A 26,280-nucleotide genomic window follows, 5' to 3' on the forward strand; every position below is an offset into this window, starting at 1 on the left:
ATATATATATATATATATATATATATATATATATATATATATATATATATATATATATATATATATATATATATATATATATATATATATATATATATATATATATATATATATATATATATATATATATATATATATATATATATATATATATATATATATATATATATATATATATATATATATATATATATATATATATATATATATATATATATATATATATATATATATATATATATATATATATATATATATATATATATATATATATATATATATATATATATATATATATATATATATATATATATATATATATATATATAGATATATATATATATGAAATTTCTTCCATCGTATGGAAAACACGACAATAATTGGATGAATTTTTTGAGTCAAAATCGGAGACTTAGATGCAGAGCTCCCAAATAATGTCAACTGAAAATGTGCGTACTCTCACTCTCTCGTTCGTGAACGGTTTTCTTGTGTTGTTTGTTAATTCAAGGTCATCCTTTTGCATTTTGATACGCAACTTCTGGATGGGGCATTGGTATCGAGGCGATCACGTACGTATATATATGCTTTGGGAAGCATTATGTCATATGTATGTCAAATATTTAATGTAACCGAATAATTTAAATTTTGTAAAATAAAACGACACATTGTTTGATGACGTTCGTCTATTCGTTATAACTTAGAACAGTGGTATATCAATCATGAATCATGCGTCGTCGTTATGACTTAATTATCTCAATTGTTCCAAAATGTTCTCTGAGTTTTATATATAATATCATTCTTGTCGAAATCATGAAAACCAGGACGAGAGAATCATGTACCATGCATATATTTAGCCATTGAAATCATGAACCATGCAGATAGAGACATTTTTTTGTATATTTTTTTCTGCATCAGATACAGATAGAAACTTTTTTTAGGTATCCAAATTATACAAAATTTATCACTTCATATATCTCTGTTACAATGTTGTGCCCCAAATAAGAACACATGAACGATCGATATTCAGTTTTGAAGTCTTAAACTCAAAAGTAAAAAGTGTTACTAGAATATACAACATGAACCTGGATAGTTTAATTATGTGTGACTGGCTCTAATTGGAATAGTCTTAATTATAACAAATTTCAATAGTTAAAACAAATTCACGAAAAAAAAATAAAAAAAAAATGAAGGCATTATGATATTTTGGAAATCGAAAACAAATTCTCAAAACTAGATATTTATTTTTCCGTACGTTCTTTTTAGGGTAAGTCCTTTTGACGGCATCAAAAAGGTTTTCGTACGTGGCGGAGTGCTCGCGGCGCAAATAAATCCTTGAAAGAGTTCAGAATCACAAAGGGTATATTCCTTGGAATGTACCTTTTTTGTTTTTCTTTGAGAAAATAATTATTTGGTGCATTTTGTATTTTTATGGAGTATTTTATCCAATTAAAGTCCAGTGTAGGACATCAAAAAAGAAATTATGTCTTTAGCTAGTTATTATTTTAGAGAAGAAAAGTGTAATTTTCTGTTGTGAGTGAGTGTTATGTGGAAGACAAAGAGATGTAACGTGGATTCTAATAATGTATTGTCGTCATGTGGTTTCTTTTCGCATTATTTCGTTTTTTTTGTTATGTTAATAGACAATTTAATTAAGTATACTTCCATCGTAAACTTTATACATTACTTAAAATATATAAAAAGGTGCGTTTATGACTGCCACATGACTCAGATTAGTGATCGTTCGTCGCACTTTGCAGAGGAGAGACTCTTGTCCGTTGGAATCTCTCTGATCTCCTTTTTTTTTTGTTTCTTTATATATCTTTGTGCTTTGATGGAATCTATCTCTCTTCGGTTCTTTTTTCTTCGAATGTTATTAATTTCAATAATTGACCTTTTATTAATTTCAATAATTGACTTATATCAGAAACTTTAAATATTCTAATATATTGGTGAAAATAGTCAAAAAATCATTCTAGGTTCGGTTGTGAAAAGTTGATATGTTTAAAATGAGACTGGTTTCTCTGAATAAGATGGTCGTGTATGGTAAGACGTTAGATCAAAGGTTCCACAATTATGACAAGTTAAGCTTCCAGCCTTAACAAGTGCTTTCCTTTTTCCTTTTTTTTTCTTTTTCTTTCAAGTACTTAACAATCAATAAACAAAAAATAAAATAACTATTAATCATCATTCTCAAGTTTTGCAAGTCATTTTGTAAGCTTCTCATTTGTTTACTTTTTTTCAACTGTCCTTGAAAATGTCAAAATATTTTTTTTCGTTAATTAATTAATTACAATTAGATTATATAATATTATCAATCGTTAATGTGCTTTGATAAACTGTTGTAGCATGTCATGTACAACTAAGATGAATAGACCGTTTTACACCTTCGTGTATTACATAGATTTTCCGTATATTATTTTCTGCTCTATCAACTTGACTAAAATTTATATACAAACTGTTCTCAAATATTGGATTCTTTGGTTCCAATTCAACGTGTCCCTTAGGATCATATACAATAAAACCTCTATAAATTAATAAGGTCGGGACTATCAAATTTTATTAATTTATAGAGGTTTTAATTTATTGATAAATATATATATATATATATTTCAGTTTATATGATTATCAATTTACAATATTGATGGGACCATATTTTAATATAGGATTTTTAAAAAAAATTATTATCTTATTATTTTATTGAAATATGTCATTTTTTACATCGGTCCAACTTGAAATCAAAAAAATTTATTAATTTATAGCGAGTTTTAATTTATGGAGGTTGTATTGTATAATTGTTTACGGTTTCAATACACTAACAGATTGTAAACGAAATTGACGACAATTAAATAAAAAAATATAAACGAAAAAAAAAAACTTGTAAAATAAATAATAAAAAAAACGAGACTTGGACCATCATCATGTTGCGTTCTTTTTCGTTGTTCGAGATTTTTAACAGTCACAAGAGAGAGAGCGAGTCTATATAAAACCCCCAAAGCTCGCTGCTACGTAACGACCATCTCCATTACTCGACGAGACGACTCACCCCTAAAAGATTCAACCTTTTTTCAGAATTCCCAATTCAGAAGATGAAGCTAGTGGAGAAGAAGGAGAATGGTGAAGAAGATGTCTGCCGCACGATCGAGGTTTCGGAGTTTGACAGAAACGGGTTTCAGTCTCCGGACGACGGTGAAGCTGATGATGATGATGATGATGATACGTTTCGAGTTGTCTCCGGCGAAGAACTTAACCTAATTCCGCCGCTCAACTTCTCCATGGTCGATAACGGTATATTCCGTTCTGGATTCCCTGATTCAGCTAACTTCTCCTTTCTCCAGACTCTTGGCCTCCGCTCAATCATGTATATATAAAATTTTAACTCCTTCTACATTCTTTTTTTCTATATGTATATCAAGCATACGAATTGCTAAGTTTAGGTTTTTGTTTTCGAACTTTTGCTGTAGATACTTGTGTCCTGAGCCTTACCCAGAGACCAATCTCCACTTCCTTAAATCCAATGGAATTAGGCTTTTCCAGTTTGGCATTGAAGGCAATAAGGTAACCTTCCCTCTTCTCCTCTCTCTGTCTCTCTCTGTTCTTGAAGTCTCTGTTTTTTTTCTTGCTCCTATTCCTGATCTGGCTTGTTCTGTAATTTCTAAAATCTACTACTTGGATATTTCCCGGGATGGATGATCAGACCTACTTCACTAGGAGAATTATTCTCTGAATTGAAAAATTCATATCTTGTTGCAGTGTGTTCCTGACTTAGACAACGAGGTTTGGTTGCATTTATGGAGTTCTAAGCATCACAAAGAGGGTTCATTAACTACTAACGGACTTTCGAAAACTTTGGTATATATATTAACTAACTAGTAACTGAAACTCACTACCAAAATTGTTGAATATGTCAAAGTTTATTCAATTTGTTGCCTAATTTTTCTTAAAATCTTGTCTCATTGTTGTTGTTACTTGAGACTACTAAAACGGTTTGTGTGTCCTGAATTTTGATCCTTCATGCGCACTTTGTTCCAAGCCATATTTTATTATTATGAGTTATTATCCCAGAAAAGAACACATTTTTCTTTATTGTCTTGCCTCTTTGGCTCTTTCCGTCTCTCTTGACCTCCACTGCTTTGGTCCCACTCTTTGTTTTTCTGCCCCTTCAGCAACTGTTACCACTTGCTCCTTTATACTCTCTAACTATTTTATAAAATTAGATTATGGACTACTTCAAACAAAATTTTGCTGAGCTGCTTGTTGCAAGTGTTGTCAACGATCCACTACTCAAAAGCTTACTTTCTGTTTATATTGTTTTCTTGGTTCATGTTATTTGAGTGTGCACTTTTTATTTATACAGATATGATATCTTATGAAATCATACATCAGCAAAAGCGTTTCTTGATGGTGCACAAGCTAACCTCTTTTTTTTTTAATGGTAAAAACTTGTTGAAAGCGTGTTGATCGTGAAAGTGCCCCTATTAGCTGTTAGGTTTGAAATATAGATAAGGTTAGGCATTGTTGGGATACTGATGGATGCTTACGTTTTAAGTCGGTTACTGTTGTTTAATACCTACCTACCTTTAGTTCCTATCCTTTTTCTATGTTTTACTGGCTTATGTTTGGGGAAACGTTGGTAAAGTGATGGAAGAACTTTAACATAGTCTTGAACTTAATACCCTCACGAGTTATGAAGATATATTAAGTCCCAATTTTTCAGTATCACTAATAAGAAGCAGAAATATTTTAGTCCTCTGAAGAGATTGGTACGAACCTAACTTGAGTTGATTTAGAATCTTGATAATTGAAGAAAGAGGGGTTGAAAGTAAATATGCTTGTTCTGGCATGCAGTAACTATCATTCTCTCCCCCACAGAATCTACCTAGCCCTGTAGATTCTACTCCTAGGATAGTCTCATGTTTCCTCTTCTGAGATTCTTTATGTGGGGAGTCGTTCAGATGCTTCCTACCATAGTTCCCTTCTTTTGCTTTTACACCAAAGAAGAAAAATTAAAGTGGCTTTCTCTTCTTGGTGTAGTGAATTTATTGGAAGGACTTTGGAAACTATTCCACATTCACTTTGTTGTGACTCATTGACTTTGGTTTTTGCTTCTGGACTCATATTCTCTATGCTTAGTGTGACAGCTATGATCTTGATAGGAAACCTTTATCGTTGATATTCTTGGCTAAACTTTATCTTTCTCATAGATTCGTCTTACAATTGACCTTTGTGTTGATTGCGTGTTGTTGTTGTTGTTGTGTGTGGGGATAACTTTTTAATAGAAAAAGTTAGGAATCTTTCTCTCAGTACGCAACCAGTAAAAGGTATCACATTTGAAATGCTTCATAACTTGTAGATTTTGTCCTGTTAATGAATCTTTTTACATGGTTGTCTCTCTCGACGTTGCTTGTTATGAACCTTGCTTACTAATTTGCCTTATCTTATCCTAATCTGCTCAATTTAGACTCTTTTCACATAAATCTTACAATTCTAAAAAAAGATGTCACTTCTTTTTCTTGTTTTCAGGAGCCATTTGTGAATATTCCAGACCACAAAATCCGTATGGCACTCAAATTGCTTCTAGGTAAGTATGAATCATATAGAACACACACTTATTATTATGCTTTCTAATTCTCTAACTCGTTCCTTACCAACATCTTCATTATATATCATCAGATGAGAAAAACCATCCTGTTCTGATTCATTGTAAGCGAGGCAAGGTAATATTTCTCTCCAATCCTCAGCATATATTATCTTTTGGCTTCACCATTGAAGACAATAATGAAAATTTTAAAGTGTGAATCTGGAATTTGCAGCATAGGACTGGTTGTCTAGTAGGTTGCTTGAGAAAACTCCAGCAGTGGTGTTTGACATCGATATTCGACGAGTACCAGCGATTTGCAGCAGCGAAAGCAAGAGTTTCAGATCAAAGATTCATGGAGACATTCGATGTTTCAAGCTTCAATCATATTCCTATGTCTTTCTCTTGTTCCATCAGGTAAACAACTGTGAAGCAAAATTAAAAGGCAAATCAAAAGGAGAGATGATTAATCATATTACAGTTCCAGAGGAGGAATCATTCTTCTCTTTCTTTTACCTTTCCCTGGAATCAATCAATAATAATATTTCGAGAAAATTATATAGGAGTTTTAATTTTCTTTATGATGAAATTTGCTTTTACTCTTTTTTCTTCCACTACTGCTCAGTGTAACTGTAAGCATTATTAAGGTAGATAAAATACGTATACGCAGTAAATTCTATAGGAGGTTTGTGTAGCTAGGAAGATTAATATATATTTTCTTGGGTTATCCCAAATGTTGCCTAACGATAATTACTTTTTATCATACTTATATTTCATTCCATCCATCAGTATGTAAATAATTTGTTCATAGTAGACTAATTTTTGTACTATATATCATCTACGGAATTAATCATTTATTATTTCTATTGTAAAAGACATGCTAAATGCGTGAGAAAAGTTGTTAAGTCACGGATATGAAACCAGGTACCTAACTAGGCCAAAGGCCACTGGCAATTTTAGCTATAAGTGAGATAGTTGTTGGGTCACGAATATGGACACAGTAATCCTCAGTGGAGTGTTATCAATCATTTATAATTTTACTAAAAAAGCATGACTCCGATTTTTCAACAACACGCAAAGCGCATTCATGCTTTCGGTTACAAGAGTTCTTTGTTCCGTTCATACACAACCCTATGGTCACCAGAGGCAAGGAGCCAAACTCTGCAGGTTCGGATCGAAGCCGCTTTGCATCCTTCGCAACCCTTGCTCCATCAATGGCAGCAACAGGAGAAACAGTTGTACATCAAGCATCCATCAGAGTCTAATCGATTTTCTCAAGAACTCGAGGTTTTTTTTTAATAAAAATCTGATCTTTCAATCTGTGTACCTTAAATCTTATTAATGGTACTGTTAAAACCAAATTAAGGAAGAATGAATTCGCTTATGTTCTTTTAAGTCGAACATATATAATTGTGTGCTCTTGGTTGTGGTATTACTAGGCATCAAAAAGGATGGTTGAAAAAAAGGTGTGTACACTTCTTGCGAAAGATTATGCAGCTCGCCTTCATCTAATTGAGTCAGTGTTGGGTTTGGAAGAAGCAGAGAAGTTCTTCAAAAGTATCCCTGCGAACATGAGGGATCATTCTATTTACGCCACGCTCTTGACCTTGTACACGAAATCTGAGAAAACACTGGATAAATCCGAGCCCACTTTCAAGAAGATGAGAGAACTCGGGCTACTCTCGAATCCTTCACCGTTCAACTCGATGATGTCACTTTACAGCCAGCTAGGAAAACCAAACATGGTCGGTAATCTATTGTATGAGATGGTGGAAGACAGCAAAGTGAAACCCGAAAATGTCACTGCAAACCATGTTTTGAAGGCATATGCTGCGGTACCCGATGTAAAGGCGATGCATATGTTCATGAGAATGTGGGTTGGTGAAGAAGGACTCAAACTAGAGAGAGAAATGGCAAAGGCATACGTTAGAGTCTATTCGGAGATGTATGGTGGGAATGCAAGAGAAATGCTGCGCACTCTTTGGGACGAGTGTAAGAAGAGTGAAGAGGGATATGATCAGACCGTTAGCTCTTTCTCGAAACTACTTGACGATGTCGAAGGAGAAGAGGATATGTTTGGAGAGTGGAAAGAAAATAAACACGACGTAAGGGAACTGGTTACAAAAAGGTCAATGATGCTGTTACATCTTTTGAATCTGCTCTGCATCTTGGTCACTTTGAGCCTTCCTTCCTTTGTTTGTCCCCCGATTTTGAGCATTCCTCTGGTTGTTTTGAGTGTTATAATGACGCACATTAGTATCACTCAGCTTCTTAGATTTATATTCTTTTGAGTAGGAAAAAGATTAATATTCTCTGAACCCTTATTAGTAATAAGCACAATTCTTGTATTTAATTGCCTTGTTTCAATTTGTTTGTAGTTTTTTTGTATTAACTCTACTATAAAGTGAAACATTTAATTCCCATATATAAAACACATTAAACGGACAACAGGACGTATAATGACCACATAAACATTATTAAAAAAAAAATAAAGTTTCTAAAAACATTATATAATGACCATAGTTATTAGTATATATACTATATAGAGTAAGTAATTATATTCAGGCAGTGGCCAATGGTCCAACATTGTTGGCCACGGCTGTCTCCATAGCTTTCATGGCTTCAAACCTCGGTTCCTTGGCCTGAAACTTGACAGCAGAGTAGAGTTTCATGTAATCTTCAAACACAAACCTCGGGTAATTCTCTTTCTTATCCTTCTCCAGTTCTTTTCCGATCAACTCCGGTGCCGGGAAAATAACAGAGTCGCTTCCGGGATTGTAGAATGATGCAAGCGACATGCGTCCTTCTCCGTCCGTCTGAGATATCACTCTGTGTTCCACGCTCTTGTACTTCCCATTGGTTATCACCTGGTTTAATTACTCCAGAATGTTAATCTTCAGAAATCTAAATTCAATTTGGTCCGGTTTAGTACTGTTTGGTTACCTCAAGTTGATCACCGAGATTAACAACGATAGAATGCTTAACCGGAGGAACATCGACCCACTCGCCGTCTTTAAGGAGCTGAAGTCCACTGACTTTGTCGTCTTGGAAGAGGAGAATGATGCCGCCGGCGTCGGTGTGGGCTCGGAGACCCTTGACTAGGTCCGGTTTAGGACAAGGTGGATAGTTGCTGACTTTGGTTCCAAAAGTGGGGCTTTTCGAACCGTAGAACACCTTCTTCAGATAACCCTTCTCTAATCCAAGATTCTCGCACAGCAGATCCAATAGCTCCTCCGACAACTTCTCTATCTTTCCGGCGAACTCTTTCATCGTCGTCCTTTTATAATAAAGAAAACAAAACGGCGTCGTTTTACTCATTAATAAATAAGCGTATTATCATATTATTAGGTCGTCACGTAGCATAACCGGTTAACGTTGTTACTTGTACCAAATCTGGGATCTTTTAACCGGTTAAGGTAAAAATCACGGAGCGGTTTAGAAAATAAAAATTAACCTGTATTCGTCGTCGAGGTCGGGGACATCGGAGATATTAGAGACGGGGAGGTGCTTAAGGTAGAAAGTGGATTCCCAGTCAACGTCGTTGACTTCAGAGCGAAGAGAGTCAAGTCCTCTGTTCTTAATGGATTCTTTGAACCTCGCTTCCATACACTTCTTGTAGTGTTCTTTGGTCATCTTCTCCACCTTGTCCAAAAGCTCGTGCGAAATCCCATGGTTCACACACTGTTGTAATTTAATTACCATTAGAAGAAAAAAAAACCCGTTTTAATTCCATAGTTTCGAGCTTTATATATATTCTTTGTAAGGAAAAAAGTGAAATAGATACCTCAAAGAAGCCCCAGTTTTCACAAGCGTCTTTGATCTTCTCCATCGTGATTGCTCTCTCTTCTCCATTAAGCTTTTCGAGACTGATGATCGGGAAACTCTCCATTTCTCTCTCTTTTCTTTTGTTTTTATACTTTACGTTGTGACGCTGCTTTTGAAGTGTTATGATCTAAATCTGATGATGATCAGAGGAGTTGCTTTTATAGACAGATAGAGCTAGAGAAGAGAGGAGGAGCTTTTGAGTTACCTCAACGAGTTATCATTCTACAGTAATTATTTGGCTTTTTGGACCCCCACCACCATAATTGCATTAGTTTTATTAATGTGAGAAACGCATAATTCAATAAAGTACGGTCGACCAAAAAGCCTGATCACTTTTTGATGTTATTATGGTGGAGTATTAAATCAACAACAAAAGCAAAAAAATGTTACTCAACTCAATAAAGAAGAAGAAAATAAATCAACGCATCGTTTGGCTTCTATTGCAACAGATTAATAAGCAAGTGAAAACAAAAGAAGAGGAAATTGAGAGAGTGTTAGCACGATCTTTATAAAGTTATGATAAAAGTCTCGGTCTTATCAGATTATTAGTTATTGGTAATGGTATGCATCTGAGTATCTGAAGTTTAACCATGGATTAAAAATCTCTAAATATACACGCAAAGGTAAACAACCTTTTAATGACATAATTAAAGTCATGATTACTATGCATGACCTTTTTTAATTTAGTAATTGTTAACTATAGAAAATTAGTAAATATTTTGGTTATATTTGACCGCGACGTATATAAGTCTCCTTCATGCTTACTCAGTCTTCGGCTCGCACGATTCATTCGTTTGACCCGTTTTTTCTTCCTTTTACTTTTTGTGTAGATTAATCTTCCTTTTCACCTTTCTTCCTTTTTTACTTTTAAGTGTAGATTAATATTATTATTTTATACATATCAATCAACCTTTCTTTGAACACTCTCTTGTTTTTAAGTAAGCGTACACGAAACACAATATTTTATTACAATTTTTTTTTTCTTTTTTTTTTAATTCAGATATTGTAATGGTTGCTTTTCTTTAAATTTAATAAAAACCTGCAGTATTTATTCTGAGTTGTGATACAGTTTTCATTCTTTTTTTTTGTATTGATTTTGATGGACCAATGGGGGTTCTCTTCTTTGTGTCCGTCCATCGCGAAGCTGCTAGGTAGTCTCGCATTTCCAGGGTTAAAACATCTCTATATGCACGTCTATATTAAGTATCCTGAGCCCATATGTTTTGGCCGGTCAGATCAGATCAAATAAACTTGTCCCATTTATGCGGAGAGAAGTTCATATTCGATCACGTGGTTCCCTCTTTGGCCACAAAATATAATCTTAAGATATTTTCTTCTCTTTAATTCTTACAGACTTTAAAAGCAAAATGCGATGGATTTTGTTAACTAATGTTCCTTGCTTCCTTTCTATTTGGAGAAAGATACCTTTTCTTGTGCTTAACATTCATATTTTATCATAAGAAAAAGGATTAAATAACTGATATATGCTTAACTTTACTTCACACATCATCACAATCATATCCCACGTCATTCTTACGGAGCCTCGATCGAAAAAAAAAATAATATCAAAGAAGGTTTTGGCAACTATTGATTTGAATTTTCTTCGTCATTTGCTATTTTAAAGTTGAATAATATGCAAAATAAATGAAGAACGTGTTTTTATTTCTTGTTGACTAATATTTTGGACTCGGAAGTGAAACTTAAAAGATAGCAGCCGGTGTAATGTATATTCAAATCATTCATGACTTGTAAACATATTTGTACTAAAACTTACACACAAGTACAAACACAACAAATTGAGAAGTCAAGAAGCTAGGAAGACTTGTAATGAGAAACCTAAAATGAGTGGAATCCAAAATTTACTTATTTTAAGAAGCTTTTACCACACTGTGTGGTTTACAAAATCAAATTAATCATCGTAAAAAATACGACGACTCTAGTCGATGTGTGGAATAAAAGTTTTGGTCTATAACTTGTAAAACAAATTAATTTTCGTGGCGATCTATCTTAGAAAGCGATGTCTCTTGTGATGATTTTGGTTTGGTAGATCTCTCCCTCGTGGCGTTGGGGTCAAGCTACTGCTTCGGTCAATCTCATTGTAATCAACACCACAAAACCCACTTGACCTACTAGTGGACCTACTTAATTTAATTTCATTTGGCTTCCCTTCCCTCTTCGTTATCCTCCACCGATATACATATAAGCATATCGGACGGACCCGAAGAAAAACATATAATCTAGATTTCTTGTTTGCCAGATATACATACATAGACATAAGACACTAGATGCATGCATCTGTTACGTGAAGAGTTATTATAACAGAGAAATATAAAAGATGAATAGTACATAAAATATTTTTGAAAGAAACATAAATGTCAACATCACATTCACAATTATCAAAATGCTAGTTAAGTTTCTATTCCCAACAGAAGTTCAGACTTCAAACACAGAAAACAGAACCGAAAATCCCAAATGTAAATCTTATTAAGTCGGTGAAACATTACTTGACATTCAAATTCTCAATGTGAATATACAAGGCACAAATTAAAGTATGATCTTTACAGGAATGAAGATAGAATCCGATCATATTGAAGGGTATCGAGCACATATTTATATAATCAAACAATCTCTGTATTTCACATTTCTCTTCTCTAAGTTATGAAAAAATGAGTTAAGAGTTCAGTTTACAACGTATTAACAAAAAAAAACTCAAAGAAACATCTCAATCTCTCTGTCTAGCCAAACAAAAATGATATCAATTCAAGTGCTTGGCTAAGATCTTGTTCTGGTTCTGCAACCATAAATGCTGTTCTTGCAACACAGATTGCTCATGTACCCCTCCATTTTCTGAAAATGTGTCTCCAAACCCAAAACTCTCGAATGGGTCGGCAAATGGGTCACCCTTCACCGGCAATATTCCCGTGGCCTTAAACGTTGGTGTAGAAGACGGCTCAAAATCTTCAGGAGCGTTCACCTGAAACGTCGGTTCTGGTTGAAACTCTGTCATAGCCAAGGGATTGAACGTGGTTATTGGTTCTCCGGTTGCACCGGCTGCAGCTAACTGTGCAACTGGTTCTTCCAAGAATGGATTGTATTGATCCATTGCGTCTTGAAAGGCAGGCATCGGATCATTTAACCCGAACGGTACTATCGCCATCGGGTTATTATCCTGCACTTGAGTGGCGGTTTCTTCCAGCGCAAGTAACCAATTCCCTGAATCCCTCTGTTCCTCGGAGATGAAAGTTTCTTCCGGAATCGTTTCTGTCTTCTTACTCGGATCATCTCTCAACATCAAAGCCTCCCAAGGATCGAAAGTCTCCGCCTTTGAATCTTCGCGCTTCTTGTCTTGGACATCATTTGCCTCTGCCGTGTTATTTACGTCATCCAACGACAGTAGGTCTAATGTGAGATTGAAAGCAGAAACAGAGGAGTTATTCGGAAGTGATTTAGTCGAAACCGTATCGAAATTATTCCCATTCGGATCATCCCGTACTCCTCCATAAGGCTCAGAGTGACAAGACATTGGAGGACTACTAGTCCCTGCTTCAGTCCTGCTCATCAAATCCTCCAACGAAGTACTACGAAACGACCCGCAATCAGAATACCTCTCGGACGTATCAATCGTTGAATCCCCAAAATCAAGCGAGCTCGAAACCACAGAATCTTTAGACGAAGGAGGCGGAGGAAGAAGACTATTGGGCGACGGATACAACCCCGCACTCGCAGGAAACGACGACTGATCTTTTAAAAACTCTTGCAACGTTTCAAGAAGCTCTAACGAGATCTTCTGAATGCTAGGATACTCCGATGTTCTTCCTATACCGTTCGATTTGCAAAGATCGTAGAATCCGTTAAGCTCTTCGAACTGTTTCGAAGCTCGAACGCAAGCTTGAAACGCATGGATGCAAGATTGGTACTGCAGATGGAAGAAACTGTCTAACAGAAGCGCTAAACCGTCGGATATGTCTCTGTAGAGATCAAAACTCTCTTGCAAGACGGCGTAAAGCGACATTTTCACGAGCTTGTTCGATTTCGCGTCTCCCGTTGGCCGCGTCGCGATTGCTCTGTCTAGTAATCTCTGCCAATACGTGATTTTGTCAAGAAGCATAACCGGTTTCATATCTCGAACCGCCGGTTCGTGGGATTTAATTCCGGTTTTAGGATTAAACCGGGATTTTGAGGTGCTGATTTTTCCGGTTTGGTCCCGGTTCGTGGACCGTCTCTGTAATTTCCCGGTGAGGAAGCAATCGAGACGCTCGTCGAGGTAGAGCGCGAACGTGCGGACGAAAGCTGTGAAATCCCAAGGGCACGAGTTGGAATCGTCGCGGAAGCTGGAGAGGTTGAGGATTTTGGCGCCGCGTTTCATGGCGTGGAGGACCTCGCGAGGGAAATAAGGATCACCGTCTTGGAAGATCCTGAGGACGAGGACTAGGGATTTGAGCGCGACGATCCAATTCCGCGTACGCCCGATACGGCGTCCGATCGCGGCGGCGCAAGAGGCGGCGTGGGATTTCTTGGAGGATATGATCCCGAGGATCTCCGATACGAGCCGATCGTCGATAGGGACTTCCTCGTCGTGGCTGGTGGCTTTCAAGATGGCTACCTCGAGAGTCGTGAGATCGCCGCCTCCGGTTGCTCCGTTAGCGACTTTGGCGAGGCTGATGCTCGTCTGATCCTTAACCGCTCCAATCGCTTTTTTCAGCTTGCTCGGCATTGTCGTCGTCGTCGCGTTTTTTTAATTTCACCCAATCGTCTTCTTCTTCCTCAAGGGAGGTTTTAATTTTTCTTAATCACTTTGAATTAGCGATTAATCACGCAGAGTTAAAACCAAATTAGAATATTTTTTTTTTTGTTTTTTCAATTGAGGGGGAAAAAAGAAAGATTTTTCCTCAAAATTTTTTATTTTTCTCTCTCTCTAAGAAAAAAAAAATATTCAAATTTTTGTTTGTGTTCTACTAAAAATAGAGAGGGAAGGCAGAATAAAATGGCTGGAGACTCTCTGAGGACCCTTTCAAGAAGACATGACACCGTGGAGTCGTTGACTAATAGAGAGAGAGACTTCACACGCGATTTTGTCGCCTTGCATTGATCTTGTTCTTGTTTAAAGAAAGCATTGCCCATAGAATTGTTGTGTTTAGACTTTTAAGAGTATGAAAACTTATGATACATACCTACTTATATCATATAGAGTATGATGAAAAGAACTGTATATATGTTACAAATTTTGTGTCTTAAGTGAATCGTCTAAAAGTAGTATGATCTCTCACAATTCAAAAGAGATGTACTTCTCATAGCCGTACAGGTTAAAATTCAACGACAAGCTGTGTTACGTTTTTAAAATGGTAAGGTAACCAAAAAAAAGAGTGGCTAGCATCTATATATCCAATATATGTTCACATCTTTATATTATCACATCTTTATCTTCTGTTGTAGACGTGCAAACCAATATCACATATGAATATATTTATGAGTTGTTCTAACAAAAGTTTGTGAGAAAAATACTATTGCAAGCTAAGCTTTCTGGAAAGTTTCACCCCCGCAAGGTTCAAATTTGATAATACAAATAACTACAGTAGTATATGAGCCGTCTCCAGTTTGATGAAGCTCCTCTCTATAACGGAATTGAGAAAAAACAGAGTTTCAGTTCTCACAAGTCGAAAGACTGAACCAAGTGGGAATTGAGAAAAAACAGAGATTCAGTACAAAGTGATCGTATATATATGGAGAATGAGGACTATTAGTATAACATGTCCAATTTCACAATACTAATTAAAATGCAAAAAAAATAAAAACAAAAAATCATTAGGTTATATGAACAACGTCGGTATGTATGAAGCAATAACGTCATGCATGTCCGATTCCTAGTCCAAAGAACAACATCAGGATCAGGGTAGGCCCATAGTCTATCGTGGCGGCTTTCGAGTTCAAGTCATGTGCTGCTCCTGAGCAACTCTTCTGAAGAGGAGGACCACAGAGGTTGATATTTCCTTCGAAGGAGGATTCCGTAAAGGTATTAAACTGTCTACCCTGTGGTATTTGTCCCGTTAGTTTGTTATATGACATGTTAAGGATCGCCAAGAAGGAGAGGTTCGTTAACTCTTGTGGAATGTTCCCTGAAAGTTGGTTTCGAGATAAGTCTAGTGACACCAGCTCTGTGAGTTTGGCCATGGACGATGGAATATGACCTGTGAAATCGTTGTTCGATAAATTCAACGCATGTATTGACTTCAAGAGACCTATGGATTCTGGAATCTGTCCTCCAAGTCTGTTTCCAGAGAAATCAATGGCTGTGTAGGGCGTTAGCATCTTTAAGAAATCCATGTTTCGTCTTCTTCCATGAAACCCATTCATCATCATGTATTGATCATTCTCCTGCCGCCGCCCATGATCTTCAGAAGATGTAGTACTACTCCAATTCATAAAGTAATTTGGCGGCAGGCTTCCGTTGAAGTTGTTACGAGATATGTCAATGATCTGCAGTTTTGAGAACGATAGAGGATCATCTTGAGGAGAAGATATAGAACCATAGAATCTGTTTGATCCTAGGGCAATTACTTGCAGAAGCGGCAAAGCCTTCAACCAGAAAGGAAAGGTGTCAGTGATCATATTGTTCTCCACGTTAAGAAGCTTTAGTCTATTGCAGTTTGCAAGAGACCTTGGAAGCTTCCCGGTTATTTGATTCTTGCTCACGTCAAGTGTAATAAGTGAGGAGCCACTTCTGCAGAATATATCGGGAAGCATCCCATTGAGGTTGTTATGCCTGAGATTCATGATACCCTCAACTAAATCACTCAAGCATTGGGGGATTGGACCACTGAAACTGTTGTGTGATAGATCAAGGACTGTTAGCTTCCTTGGATTGCACAATGAAAGAGGCAAGTCTCCTGTGAAGTTATTTTTCGATGCAATCAGAGAGTCAATGGTTGGTGGAAGAATAGGAAAAGGTCCTCCAAAGGCGTTTGAACTCAAGTCTAACATTACAAGAGATGAAGGGAGGACCACCTCTCGCGAACCTTCAAAACCATCAAGGGAGTTGGTTGACAGAGATACTTTGGTCAAAGGCAGATCCCATAACCATCCAGGCACCTTTCCTTGGAGCCTATTGTTGAAAATGTCTAATTCCTGCAAGTTTGGTAGAGTCTTCAAAATTTCGGGGAACTCGACCAGGCTGCAACTCGACAAGTACAATCCGATCAGATTTGTCAAGGCATGATCTGAACTGGTAGTATTAAGCCTTGACAGAGTATTCCCGGATAGATCCAGAAACTCCAGAGACTTGAGTGGCAAGGAAACAATGTTGATTGGGTTGAGTATGGTGAGAAAAGACAGGTCTAAATACGTGAGCTTGACTAATCTTGAGATGGGCTCTAGTATTCGACCACTAAAAAGGTTTCTGCCAAGATATAAAGTTTTAAGCTTAGATGATGAAGAAGAATTCAGATTTTCAAGGGGTTCTCTGAGATGGTTTTGGCTCAAATCAAGTTCTAACAGGGAAGGCATGGTGAATAGAGAAGTAGGAATGGTTCCCGAAAAGTTATTACTGGAAAGGTCTAAAAAAGAAAGCTTGGTTAGATTATACACAAGGGGAAAACCACCACGGAGCTTATTATTAGAAAGGTCCAAGAAGGTAAGGCGGCTTAGGCTTTGTATTGATGATGGAACTTCGCCGACCAAGCCAACATATCGAAAGTTCAAGACCTCTAAGTTGGCGAGTCTGCCAAACTCAGATGGGAAAGAGGAGAGGTCAAAGTTGTTGTAAGAGAGATCAAGATACCTGAGGTGGTGGAATTTAAAGAGGCTACTATTAGGCTCGATGGTGCCACTGAGACATGCGTCATCAAGGTGTAGATCTGTCACTACACCGGTCTTGTTGTCAAACACAACCCCGTCAAATGAGTTTGTACTATTTTCGGGAGTGCTTCTGGTCCAAGAGTTTAGCACCGTATGGTTGCAGGTTGGGGATGGAAACTCATTCTTGAAAGCCAGAAGGATCTCAATTTGTTCAGGAAGAGGAAATTGCAGAGAAACAATTGTATTAATTAAGAAGATGGGGACAAAGACAAAACAGAAGAAAACATGCAAACGAGTTATCATCATTTATATATAGAGAGAAACAGATTTTAAACTACAAAGGAAGATATCGAAGAAGAAATTGGTATGAATCATGATTTCTAACCCATCCTAGCAAATATATATAACGATCGATGACATTACTTAGCCCTGTTCACACTGCTTGACTGTGCAAGTCTTCCACTACGTCTCGGCCACATATTTATTCCAACTCAAATACCACAAAAATATTGAAATTGTGTTTTACTTTTCATCATCTCTTTCGTAACTACTATTTCACGTCTAACTAACACGTATAAAGATTTCCACACCACACACTTATTGGGGACTAGTTTAGAAGCCAATATTTTCCATGTCATTCTCAGTGGTCATTGTGTCAAAACGGGCGAATAATCTTATACCATATTATACGTCAACAAGGGTGAAGTAATTTATCTCAGTGGTCATTGTGTCAAAACGGGCGAATAATCTTATACCATATTATACGTCAACAAGGGTGAAGTAATTTATTTGGATCCCCAAAGTACTAAAAGTAGATTTTTTTTCAAACATTAATGATTTTGTGTAAAGGATACTCTACTTCAATGTAGCCAAGTCTAATGACTACATATGGTAATTGAATTAGTCATTCTTGTTAACTGTTTAATGATAATCAACTTGTAAAATTATTTGAAATCTTTACAAAGCATATAATTTTACAAAGAAAGTTTTGACGGAGTTACTCCTTCGAGAGTGGAACAGAGAAAGAGAAAGAACAAAAGGAAGCACGGACAAGCTAAGAGTAGAGACGGTATGCAGAAGAATTGATCATATGTTGAGTACGTGAGCAAGATAATATTAAAATTTCTGATAGAGTTTGATCTGCTTCCAGCTCAAGAAAAAGTCCCATTCAGCTTTAGTCAGAGTCCGAATCAGGATCCGAGTAGGGCAAGTCAATTTCTATGGAGGTGGTGGGTTCACAAATCTTTGTAGCTGTGACTGATGATGATCCCTAAGGTAATAGTAACACAAAACATTTTAAGGAAATAATTGAGATTATAGGTAATAATTAATAAGCAATAGTAGAATATTACCTCTTCCTTAAACTCCTGAATTATAGGATTAGGTATAGACACAATTTTTTCTCCATGGAATACATCATCAGAATCATGAAGCTCTCTACTATCATCCAAAAACAAGATTGAAAGATCTGATTACAAAACCCTTAATATTATAGAATAGAGGCAGTTTAGAAAATTAGATCACCTAGTCACCCACCTGGTGGCCAAAGCAGCGGTGTCAGAGCTTCTCATTATGGTTATTTCATCTTGGACCATCTTACGCTTAGAATCCGAGACAGAGGTAGCAGAGCACCTTCGTTTCAAAGAAATTCGAGATCGATATCGCAACGCCTTAAACCTCGGTGGTGCTTGTGACTGAGGAAATGGATCTTTGAGTGGAGGATCACGAAGGAAACCAGAGATGGCGTCTTCGAGAATCCAGTTAAAGCGTTCGAGGAAGTAAAATGCTGCTTCTTTAGACGCTGACGTTGCCTTGCAGAAGCTAGTGACATCTTCATTCATGGTGTTTCAACGGACTTTTATCAGAGATTATTATGTCAATTATTTCACTAAAAAGGTTCTAGTAAATAACTTATCTAACAAACAGACAGAGATTTTTGGGGATGTAGCTGCGACTTTGTAGTACTAACAAACCACTGAATATGATACGGTCTTCTTTTGTTTTTAATTACTAGGAAAACAATAAAGCCAAAAATTTATCATTAATTCTTTTTAAAAAGATCAAAATCATATTTCTTGGACTGAAAACAAATTAAATAAGTAAAAACCCTAAACTACTAATCCCACAATTTCACTACATCATAATTATCTGTTCTTTTGTGTTGTTAGACTCATTCTCTCATTCTTTTGAAATAGAAGTATGCTGAAATACATTTGTACTTCTAATTCAGCATATGCAAGTGTGAACGCCAGATTCTCTCATTCTTCCATCAAGGAGACTGATTTGGGACGGTGTATACTCTCACAGCCAGGACAATTGTGTAAGCTCTCGTGGATGTATATGTCGCAGTCCAGACAGAAATAGTGCTTGCATTTACGACATGTTACGCATGGGCCGGGCTTATTCCCTGCACAAAATGAGCCTTTATATTCAGTTGATGCAATGTGGAACATATACAAGTCCCTTTGTGTATACTTTAAACAATGGTAATCCATGAGTCTCTTAAGTTCAGTTACGGGGGTCTACTGGCCAATGGTTATTACTTATTAGTACTCAGAAACATGTATGAAGACTACATAGACTGATGTTCAAGTATTTACCTGTACCAATTAGGCTCTGTTGGCAGCCAAAACAACTCTTTCCCAATGTTCTCCGAGAATCATTCAGACTTGAAAAAGCAGGCACCTCATCAAATGGAGCTATTGGGAAGAGATGATGGTATGATCTCGCTAAATGTGGCGATGAGACAAGTGTTAGACCGCAGATAGTGCATTCTGTAGGTAGGTCACACACCCTAGCTTTGCATCTCGGGCACATATAACCAGCTCCAATCTTGACTTCCTTATGACATGAACAGATTGCCATTGAACCCTCGGCAGCTCTTTGTGGGAAACCCATCTTGATCAAATTTGCAATTGCAAATTCTGCTATTGCCGGAGGTGGAGGGGCATGTTCGAGTAGAAGATCCTTTAGATGCACCTGCGTGAAAAAATGACAAATACACACTGTTATGCAAACCAAAAAAATGTTACAAAGGTACAAGTGGAAATAGAAGGTAGCTAAACTCACCTCATCTACTGCAACGGAATACAATCCGCCAGTTTCTTGGCAGAGGTGTTTACATATGAACATCTCTGCAGAAAGCCCAATTACAGAACATCTTAATTTGGACTTCTTGCATTTTTGAATAGTCTCCATGATATCGCCAGGATCACAAGTGCATAAAGCTGAGTACAATATCAGAACCTCGCGATGACCATAAGATGGAACCTGGCTGAGATGCTCATTCACAAGTTCCAGTGCGTTCTGCAAAGAGGAGTCACCCAAAGCTTCCAACTTCCCCATCAACGCTTTTATGTGAGTCTCAGGACTACCACCAAGATCTGTCAAAGTATGAGCAACTCCATTTTTGATAGACACTAAACCGATTTGACTCAGAGGATTCTGGTCAAAGAACTCTCTAATGAAAGCCTCAATATGTTTTGCCATTACAGCTATCCGGCTTGGTCTGAAATCCATTTCCGCAGCTGCCTAGACACGAGAATACAGTACAAAGTGTAAGACTGCGCATATCTTGAAACAGTAGAAATTTAAACCCTAATCATAATGTTAGCCTTCAATAAAGACTCTGAATAAGAATCACATCTATATGATCCAGAACACCCCACTTAGAGCAAAATTAATCATTGCAAACAATACAGAGCCTAAAGAGCAGAGATCTCCTAAACTGAACCAACGATTCCAAAGTAAAAGCAGTGTACACATCTCTCTCTCTCTATATTGCCCCCAAAGAGCACTAGTTTCTCATCTCTATAAGTCTAATGGAAGTAACATATGCACAACTCGCTAATCAACTCAAAGGATACAGCATTGAATCTTCAAAATTCACAAAACCAGCAACTCAATTCCATAGACCCTAGAACCAAAAATTGCATAGAAATTTTTACCCGGGAGAAGTCAATGACGATGTAGAGATAGCGAATAAGTCCCTTTTGGATACGAGTACCAGCAGCAGCGGCGGAGAGCATGCGGAGACGGCGACGATACTGAGCATGGTAAATAGCGCTGTTATCAATTGGGCGTAAAAGTCCAGACTCGTCTTCTTGCAACTCCTCCCAGGATCTGTCGTCAACATAAGCTCTTTCCCACTCGCCGATACCTTCCGCATCTTCGTCGTCTTCGTCTTCTCTTTCTCCGGTTAACCTCTTTCTTTGATTACTCATCCTTAATTAATTAAAACCTCTCTCTCTCAGCCAAAGAAACCTAATAATTATAAAAAGAAGACGAGAACTCAAACTGAAATAAATAAATTACATAAAAACCCCTTTTTATTAATAAAGTTCATAATTTCAACTGAAACTTTCAATTGTGCCTATTTAATCTCTTGTGGAACAGAGTTTTACATTATTTACATATATTACCCTTGTAATCAGATATTACTCATTGAGAAGCATGAAAGAAAGTACAAAAGTGATCGTACACTACACACAAGCATCTATGTATATTGTAATATACAATTTATCCCAAGTCCTAACAACATGTCCAAATATCATCATCAGGATCAAGGTAGACCCATAGCCTATCGTTGTGGCTTTCGAGTTCAAGTTATGTGCTTGCTTCGGCGGCTTTAGTTGTTCTTGAGTCTGTGGTGATGGTGCTCCTTTTTTCTCTGAGCAACTTTTCTCAAGAGGAGGACCACAAAGATTGATATTCCCTTCAAAGGAAGCGACACATTGCCTCATATACTGTATACCCTGTGGTATTTGTCCCGTTAGTTTGTTATATGACATGTCAAGGATCTCCAAGAAGGAGAGGTTCGTTAACTCTTGTGGAATGTTCCCGGAAAGTTGGTTTTTAGATAAGTCTAGTGACTCCAGCTCTGTGAGTTTGGCCATAGACGACGGAATCTGACCTGTGAAATCGTTGTTTGATAAATTCAACGCAACTAGTGACTTCAAGAGACCTATGGATTCTGGAATCTGTCCTCCAAGTCTGTTTCCCGAGAAATCAACGAATGCCCATATCGTTAAGATTTTCTCCAGCTTTATGCTTGTTCCTTTAATATTCAGAACAATGAAAGGGTGATACCCAAGCGAGTAAGAATCCCCAATGTACCTTGGACGACCATCATATTCAAGCCCTCTAATCAAGACTGTACTCCAATTCACAAAATAATTTGGTGGCAGGCTCCCGTCGAATTCGTTACGCGATATGTCAAATATCCGCAATTCTGGAAACGATAGAGGATGGTGTTGAGGAGAATAGATTGGACCGTGGAACCTGTTTGATCGTAGGACAATGACTTGCAGATTTGGTAAAGCGGTCATCCAGAAAGGGAATGTGTCATTTATGCGATTGCTCTCCATGTTTATCATCTCTAGGCTTTTGCAACTTGCAAGAGACCTTGGAAGCTTTCCTCTTATTTTATTGTGGCCAACGTCAAGCATTTTCAGTGAGCTGTTGGAGAATGTGTCGGGAAGTCTTCTAAGGTTGTTGTGACGTAGATTCAGCAGTACTAGTGATTCACTCAAGCATCTCGGAACTGAACCACTAAAACTGTTGTTTGATAGATCAACGTATAGCAGATTCCTTGGATTGCACATTGAAAGAGGTATGTCTCCTGTGAAATTGTTATTTGCTGCAGCTATGTACCTCATGGATGGTGAAATATTAGGAAAAGATCCTTGGAAGGCGTTTGAACTCAACAATAAGTAGACGAGTGGCGAATTAAGAGACGCTTTTGGAGAGCCTTCAAAACTGTTCAGGGAGTTGTGAGAGAGACTCATTGCAGTCAAAGAAGGCAGATTCCATAACCATTCAGGTACTTTACCCTCAAATGTATTGTTAGAAAGGTCTAAAGAAGAAAGTTTGGTTAAATTGTATACATAGGGAAAACCACTAGTGAACTTGTTATTTGCAAGGTCCAAGTAGGTTAGCCGACTTAGGTTACTGATGGAGGATGGAACTTCACCGGTAAAACCATTTTGGTGAAGATCCAAGAACTCTAAGTTGGAGAGTCTCCCAAACTCAGAGGGGAATGAAGAGAAAATGTTGTTGTAAGAGAGATCCAGGTACCTGAGCTGGTGTAAGCTGAAAAGGCTATTGTTAGCTTCAAGAGTGCCATAGAGACACGCACCTCGAAGTTTTAGCTCTGTCACCGCACCCGTCTTTTCATCGAACGAAACCCCATCAAAGGAGATAGCATCATTCGTCCAGGAGTTTGTTACTGAATTGTTACATAACAGATTAAACTCATTTTTGAAAGCCATTAAGCTCCCAATTTGGTTGGGATGCGTATCAGGTAGAGAAACAAGAGTAGTGACCATGAAGCTCAAAGCAAAGACACAACAAAAGAGATGAAAGGTGGAGTAAGCACACACATGTAAAGCCATCATGGCAAAAAATGATTTGCAAGTTAAGGAAGATATAATGAAAATATGTCTATACGTGGATGAGTGTTTTGCCGTCTAATAATCTATAACCATGGTAAAGACCAATTATACAGCATGACTTGGAAATTTAGAAGTCTTCTATTCTTTATTGACCATGCACATCAGCACATATTTATTCCACATAGACGGGGGACCTTACCATGTATTTTATTGTTTCTTTTTGTTTTTGGACCTTTTTCAAGTCAAGCCGTATGAAAGGTGGTACTGGAGCCCGAATCAGTATCATTGAATGATACAATGTGTTCACACACAATGGACGTAAGAGTTATGTCTGATTATAAAAAGGACCATGCTAATATGGTAGGGTCTTGCATTATGTGGAATAATCATGTGGACCGTTGATACATAATGAACGACTCCTTCGTTTTCCAAGTCAAGTTGTATCAAATTAGATCCTCTACTATGGTTATAAATTATTAGGCAGCAAAAACCATTTATATATAGGCATTTCTTCTTCAGTGCCCTTCCTTTATTTGCAAGTCTTTCTTCTTACCATGATGGCACTGTGTTTTCATGTTTACTCATTCTCGTGTTTCTTATGTTGTGTTTTTGCTTTGAGCTTTTCGGTAACCACTATTGTCTCTCTACCTTACCGTCGTTTCGACCAAGTTGAGACACTTCTAGCTTTTAAGAATGAGACTCGATCCTCCTGCATTTCAGTGACAAATTCTTGGATCGTTGATGCTATCTATTTTGATGGGGTTGAATTTGATAACGAGACCGGTGTAGTGACGAGTCTAGACCTACGTGGTGCATGTCTCACTGGCCCTCTCGAGGCTAATAGTAGCCTGTTCAGATTCCACCACCTCAGGTATCTCGACCTCTCTTACAACAACTTTAACCCGTCTTTATTCCCCACCGAATTTGCCAGACTCACCAGCTTAAAGTTCTTGAATCTTAAATCTAGTGGCTTAGTCGGTAATGTTCCATCCTCAATCAATAACCTAAGCCACCTAACCCACCTGGACCTTTCATTTAACAAGTTCAACAGTAGTTTTCCCCTCTTATACAATTTAACCAAACTTTATTCTTTAGACCTTTCAAACAATAGATTTATAGGAAAAGTGCCTGAATGGTTATGGAATCTACCGTCTTTGAACGCAGTGATTCTCTCCCACAACTCCTTCAATAGTTTTGAGGGTCCTCCGGAAGTGTTCCTTAATTCGTCACTTGTCTACTTATATTTGAATTCAAACGCCTTTCAAAGATCTTTTCCTGTGCCACCACCAACCATGAGGTACATGGTTGCATCAAATAATGAATTCACAGGAGATATTCCTCGTTCGTTGTGCAATCCAAGGAACCTGTCATTCCTTGATTTATCAAACAACAATTTCAGTGGTTCAGTTCCAAGATGCTTGATCAGTAAGTCACTAACAGTGTTGAATCTCCGTGACAACAACCTTGAAAGACTTCCAGACATATTCTACAGAAGCAACTCGCTAAAGACACTTGATGTTGGCCATAATCATATAAGTGGAAAGCTTACAAGATCTCTTCTGAATTGCACTAACCTCGAGGTTCTAAATGTTGAGAGCAATAGAATCACAGATACTTTTCCGTTTTGGCTGGAGGCTCTACCGAATCTGCAAGTCATTATCTTACGAACGAACAGATTCTATGGTCCTATATCTTCTCCACCAAATCCTCTATCGTTTCCAAAGCTGCACATAATTGACATATCGCGTAACAGTTTTACTGGAAGTCTACCACCGGACTACTTTGTGAACTGGAGTGCATCCTTGGTGAACATCCCTCAAGATCGTCAACGGCGACCAGAGTACATGGGAGATTCTTACTCACTTGGGTTTCAACCATCCATGTATGTGGCTAACAAAGGACTCCACATAAAGCTGGAGAAAATCTTAAGAACTTTCGGAGCCATTGATTTCTCTGGAAACAGACTTGAAGGACAGATTCCTGAATCAATAGGTCTATTGAAGTCTCTCATTGTAGTTGACTTATCCAACAACAGTTTCACAGGTTATATCCCATCGTCTTTGGGGAAGCTCATCAACCTTGAGTCACTAGACCTATCGCGAAACCAACTCTCAGGGAGAATACCTCAAGAGCTAGCAACCCTCACGTTCTTGGAATACATTAACTTATCTCATAACAGACTCACAGGCCATATACCACAGAGTACACAGATTGGAGGGCAAAGTAAATCTTCCTTTGAAGGGAATGTCGATCTTTGTGGTCTTCCTCTTCATAAAGATTGCTTCGGAGAAAGAGTACCACCAACAAAAACACTGACGCAACACTCAGAGCCGCGGAAACAAGTGTTGAACTGGAAAGCAGCAGCAATAGGGTATGCCCCCGGAGTCTTGTTTGGGTTAGCGATCGGACAAATGATATCTTTATACAAACCAGTGTTGTTCTTTAAGTTGTTTCGCCTTTGACATGAAACATTTGTGTAAAAGGATCCTTTGTATTATGTATTCCTATGTTATGATAAACACATGGATGTGTTCGTGATTATGGTGTAAGTATCTCATGCTATGTATACTTCGATCCTTCATAATCCTAAGGTTTGTTCTGTTTTACTTGGTCAGGTCTCTAAGGTCTCTCCTTGAAGATTGCCTAACGTAGTATATATATTGACAATAAAGCTTAGTGGTAAGACGAGGGGATTTT

General features: G+C 37.5%; 9 protein-coding genes across 10 annotated transcripts; 3 read left to right on the forward strand and 6 right to left on the reverse strand.

The window, feature by feature from the left end:
* LOC104739034 (probable tyrosine-protein phosphatase At1g05000) lies at positions 2,925 to 6,344 on the forward strand. 2 transcript variants are annotated; one of them, XM_019236352.1, is made up of 6 exons: positions 2,925 to 3,358; positions 3,462 to 3,555; positions 3,751 to 3,849; positions 5,521 to 5,578; positions 5,671 to 5,714; positions 5,811 to 6,344. In XM_019236352.1, exons 1-6 carry the CDS (start codon positions 3,087 to 3,089, stop codon positions 5,994 to 5,996), a joined length of 753 nt encoding a protein of 250 aa, XP_019091897.1. In that variant the 5' UTR covers positions 2,925 to 3,086; the 3' UTR covers positions 5,997 to 6,344. The 2 variants fall into 2 exon arrangements, with proteins under 2 accessions (XP_019091897.1, XP_019091898.1); XM_019236353.1 differs by lacking the exon at positions 3,751 to 3,849 and having other exon boundaries at positions 5,811 to 6,319.
* LOC104739033 (putative pentatricopeptide repeat-containing protein At1g43010) lies at positions 6,441 to 8,072 on the forward strand. Its single transcript, XM_010459270.2, has 2 exons — positions 6,441 to 6,862; positions 7,015 to 8,072. The coding sequence occupies exons 1-2, from the start codon at positions 6,626 to 6,628 to the stop codon at positions 7,864 to 7,866; spliced, it is 1,089 nt and encodes a 362-aa protein (XP_010457572.1). The 5' UTR covers positions 6,441 to 6,625; the 3' UTR covers positions 7,867 to 8,072.
* LOC104739032 (1-aminocyclopropane-1-carboxylate oxidase 4) lies at positions 7,978 to 9,648 on the reverse strand. The gene is made up of 4 exons (XM_010459268.1): positions 9,360 to 9,648; positions 9,030 to 9,256; positions 8,519 to 8,852; positions 7,978 to 8,442 (listed from the first exon to the last, which is right to left on the reverse strand). The coding sequence occupies exons 1-4, from the start codon at positions 9,462 to 9,464 to the stop codon at positions 8,137 to 8,139; spliced, it is 972 nt and encodes a 323-aa protein (XP_010457570.1). The 5' UTR covers positions 9,465 to 9,648; the 3' UTR covers positions 7,978 to 8,136.
* LOC104739035 (clathrin coat assembly protein AP180-like) lies at positions 11,972 to 14,506 on the reverse strand. Its single transcript, XM_010459273.2, has one exon. It carries the CDS (start codon positions 14,112 to 14,114, stop codon positions 12,156 to 12,158), a length of 1,959 nt encoding a protein of 652 aa, XP_010457575.1. The 5' UTR covers positions 14,115 to 14,506; the 3' UTR covers positions 11,972 to 12,155.
* LOC104739036 (receptor like protein 30-like) lies at positions 15,245 to 16,900 on the reverse strand. Its single transcript, XM_010459274.2, has one exon. It carries the CDS (start codon positions 16,898 to 16,900, stop codon positions 15,245 to 15,247), a length of 1,656 nt encoding a protein of 551 aa, XP_010457576.2.
* LOC104739037 lies at positions 18,190 to 19,088 on the reverse strand. The gene is made up of 3 exons (XM_010459276.2): positions 18,728 to 19,088; positions 18,544 to 18,628; positions 18,190 to 18,461 (listed from the first exon to the last, which is right to left on the reverse strand). The coding sequence occupies exons 1-3, from the start codon at positions 19,030 to 19,032 to the stop codon at positions 18,366 to 18,368; spliced, it is 486 nt and encodes a 161-aa protein (XP_010457578.1). The 5' UTR covers positions 19,033 to 19,088; the 3' UTR covers positions 18,190 to 18,365.
* Positions 19,271 to 21,428, reverse strand: LOC104739039 (general transcription factor IIH subunit 2-like). The gene is made up of 4 exons (XM_010459277.2): positions 21,139 to 21,428; positions 20,261 to 20,722; positions 19,792 to 20,170; positions 19,271 to 19,598 (listed from the first exon to the last, which is right to left on the reverse strand). Exons 1-4 carry the CDS (start codon positions 21,412 to 21,414, stop codon positions 19,450 to 19,452), a joined length of 1,266 nt encoding a protein of 421 aa, XP_010457579.1. The 5' UTR covers positions 21,415 to 21,428; the 3' UTR covers positions 19,271 to 19,449.
* On the reverse strand, positions 21,673 to 23,460 carry LOC104743150 (receptor-like protein 12). The gene has a single exon (XM_010464263.1). It carries the CDS (start codon positions 23,458 to 23,460, stop codon positions 21,673 to 21,675), a length of 1,788 nt encoding a protein of 595 aa, XP_010462565.1.
* LOC104743151 (receptor-like protein 12) lies at positions 24,141 to 26,045 on the forward strand. The gene has a single exon (XM_010464264.1). The coding sequence runs from the start codon at positions 24,141 to 24,143 to the stop codon at positions 26,043 to 26,045; it is 1,905 nt and encodes a 634-aa protein (XP_010462566.1).

This window comes from Camelina sativa, chromosome 14, assembly GCF_000633955.1.
Source record: "Camelina sativa cultivar DH55 chromosome 14, Cs, whole genome shotgun sequence".
NCBI classification, from domain to species: domain Eukaryota; kingdom Viridiplantae; phylum Streptophyta; class Magnoliopsida; order Brassicales; family Brassicaceae; genus Camelina; species Camelina sativa.

Bases quoted from the DNA above. Each gene is read 5' to 3' on its own strand.
- LOC104739034 (XM_019236352.1), top strand. From the start codon at position 3,087: ATGAAGCTAGTGGAGAAGAAGGAGAATGGTGAAGAAGATGTCTGCCGC. The intron at 3,359-3,461 runs GTATATATAAAA...CTTTTGCTGTAG, and splicing joins CTTGGCCTCCGCTCAATCAT to ATACTTGTGTCCTGAGCCTT. The intron at 3,850-5,520 runs GTATATATATTA...TCTTGTTTTCAG, and splicing joins ACGGACTTTCGAAAACTTTG to GAGCCATTTGTGAATATTCC.
- LOC104739033 (XM_010459270.2), top strand. From the start codon at position 6,626: ATGACTCCGATTTTTCAACAACACGCAAAGCGCATTCATGCTTTCGGT. The intron at 6,863-7,014 runs GTTTTTTTTTAA...TGGTATTACTAG, and splicing joins GATTTTCTCAAGAACTCGAG to GCATCAAAAAGGATGGTTGA.
- LOC104739032 (XM_010459268.1), bottom strand. From the start codon at position 9,464: ATGGAGAGTTTCCCGATCATCAGTCTCGAAAAGCTTAATGGAGAAGAG. The intron at 8,853-9,029 runs GTTAATTTTTAT...TTATTATAAAAG, and splicing joins GACCTCGACGACGAATACAG to GACGACGATGAAAGAGTTCG. The intron at 8,443-8,518 runs GTAACCAAACAG...TAATTAAACCAG, and splicing joins ATCTCGGTGATCAACTTGAG to GTGATAACCAATGGGAAGTA.
- LOC104739035 (XM_010459273.2), bottom strand. From the start codon at position 14,114: ATGCCGAGCAAGCTGAAAAAAGCGATTGGAGCGGTTAAGGATCAGACG.
- LOC104739036 (XM_010459274.2), bottom strand. From the start codon at position 16,900: ATGCCTTCCCTGTTAGAACTTGATTTGAGCCAAAACCATCTCAGAGAA.
- LOC104739037 (XM_010459276.2), bottom strand. From the start codon at position 19,032: ATGAATGAAGATGTCACTAGCTTCTGCAAGGCAACGTCAGCGTCTAAA. The intron at 18,629-18,727 runs GTGGGTGACTAG...GGATGATAGTAG, and splicing joins ACCGCTGCTTTGGCCACCAG to AGAGCTTCATGATTCTGATG. The intron at 18,462-18,543 runs GTAATATTCTAC...CTATTACCTTAG, and splicing joins TTCAGGAGTTTAAGGAAGAG to GGATCATCATCAGTCACAGC.
- LOC104739039 (XM_010459277.2), bottom strand. From the start codon at position 21,414: ATGAGTAATCAAAGAAAGAGGTTAACCGGAGAAAGAGAAGACGAAGAC. The intron at 20,171-20,260 runs GTGAGTTTAGCT...TTTTTCACGCAG, and splicing joins ATTCCGTTGCAGTAGATGAG to GTGCATCTAAAGGATCTTCT. The intron at 19,599-19,791 runs GTAAATACTTGA...CATTTTGTGCAG, and splicing joins ACAGAGCCTAATTGGTACAG to GGAATAAGCCCGGCCCATGC.
- LOC104743150 (XM_010464263.1), bottom strand. From the start codon at position 23,460: ATGGCTTTCAAAAATGAGTTTAATCTGTTATGTAACAATTCAGTAACA.
- LOC104743151 (XM_010464264.1), top strand. From the start codon at position 24,141: ATGGCACTGTGTTTTCATGTTTACTCATTCTCGTGTTTCTTATGTTGT.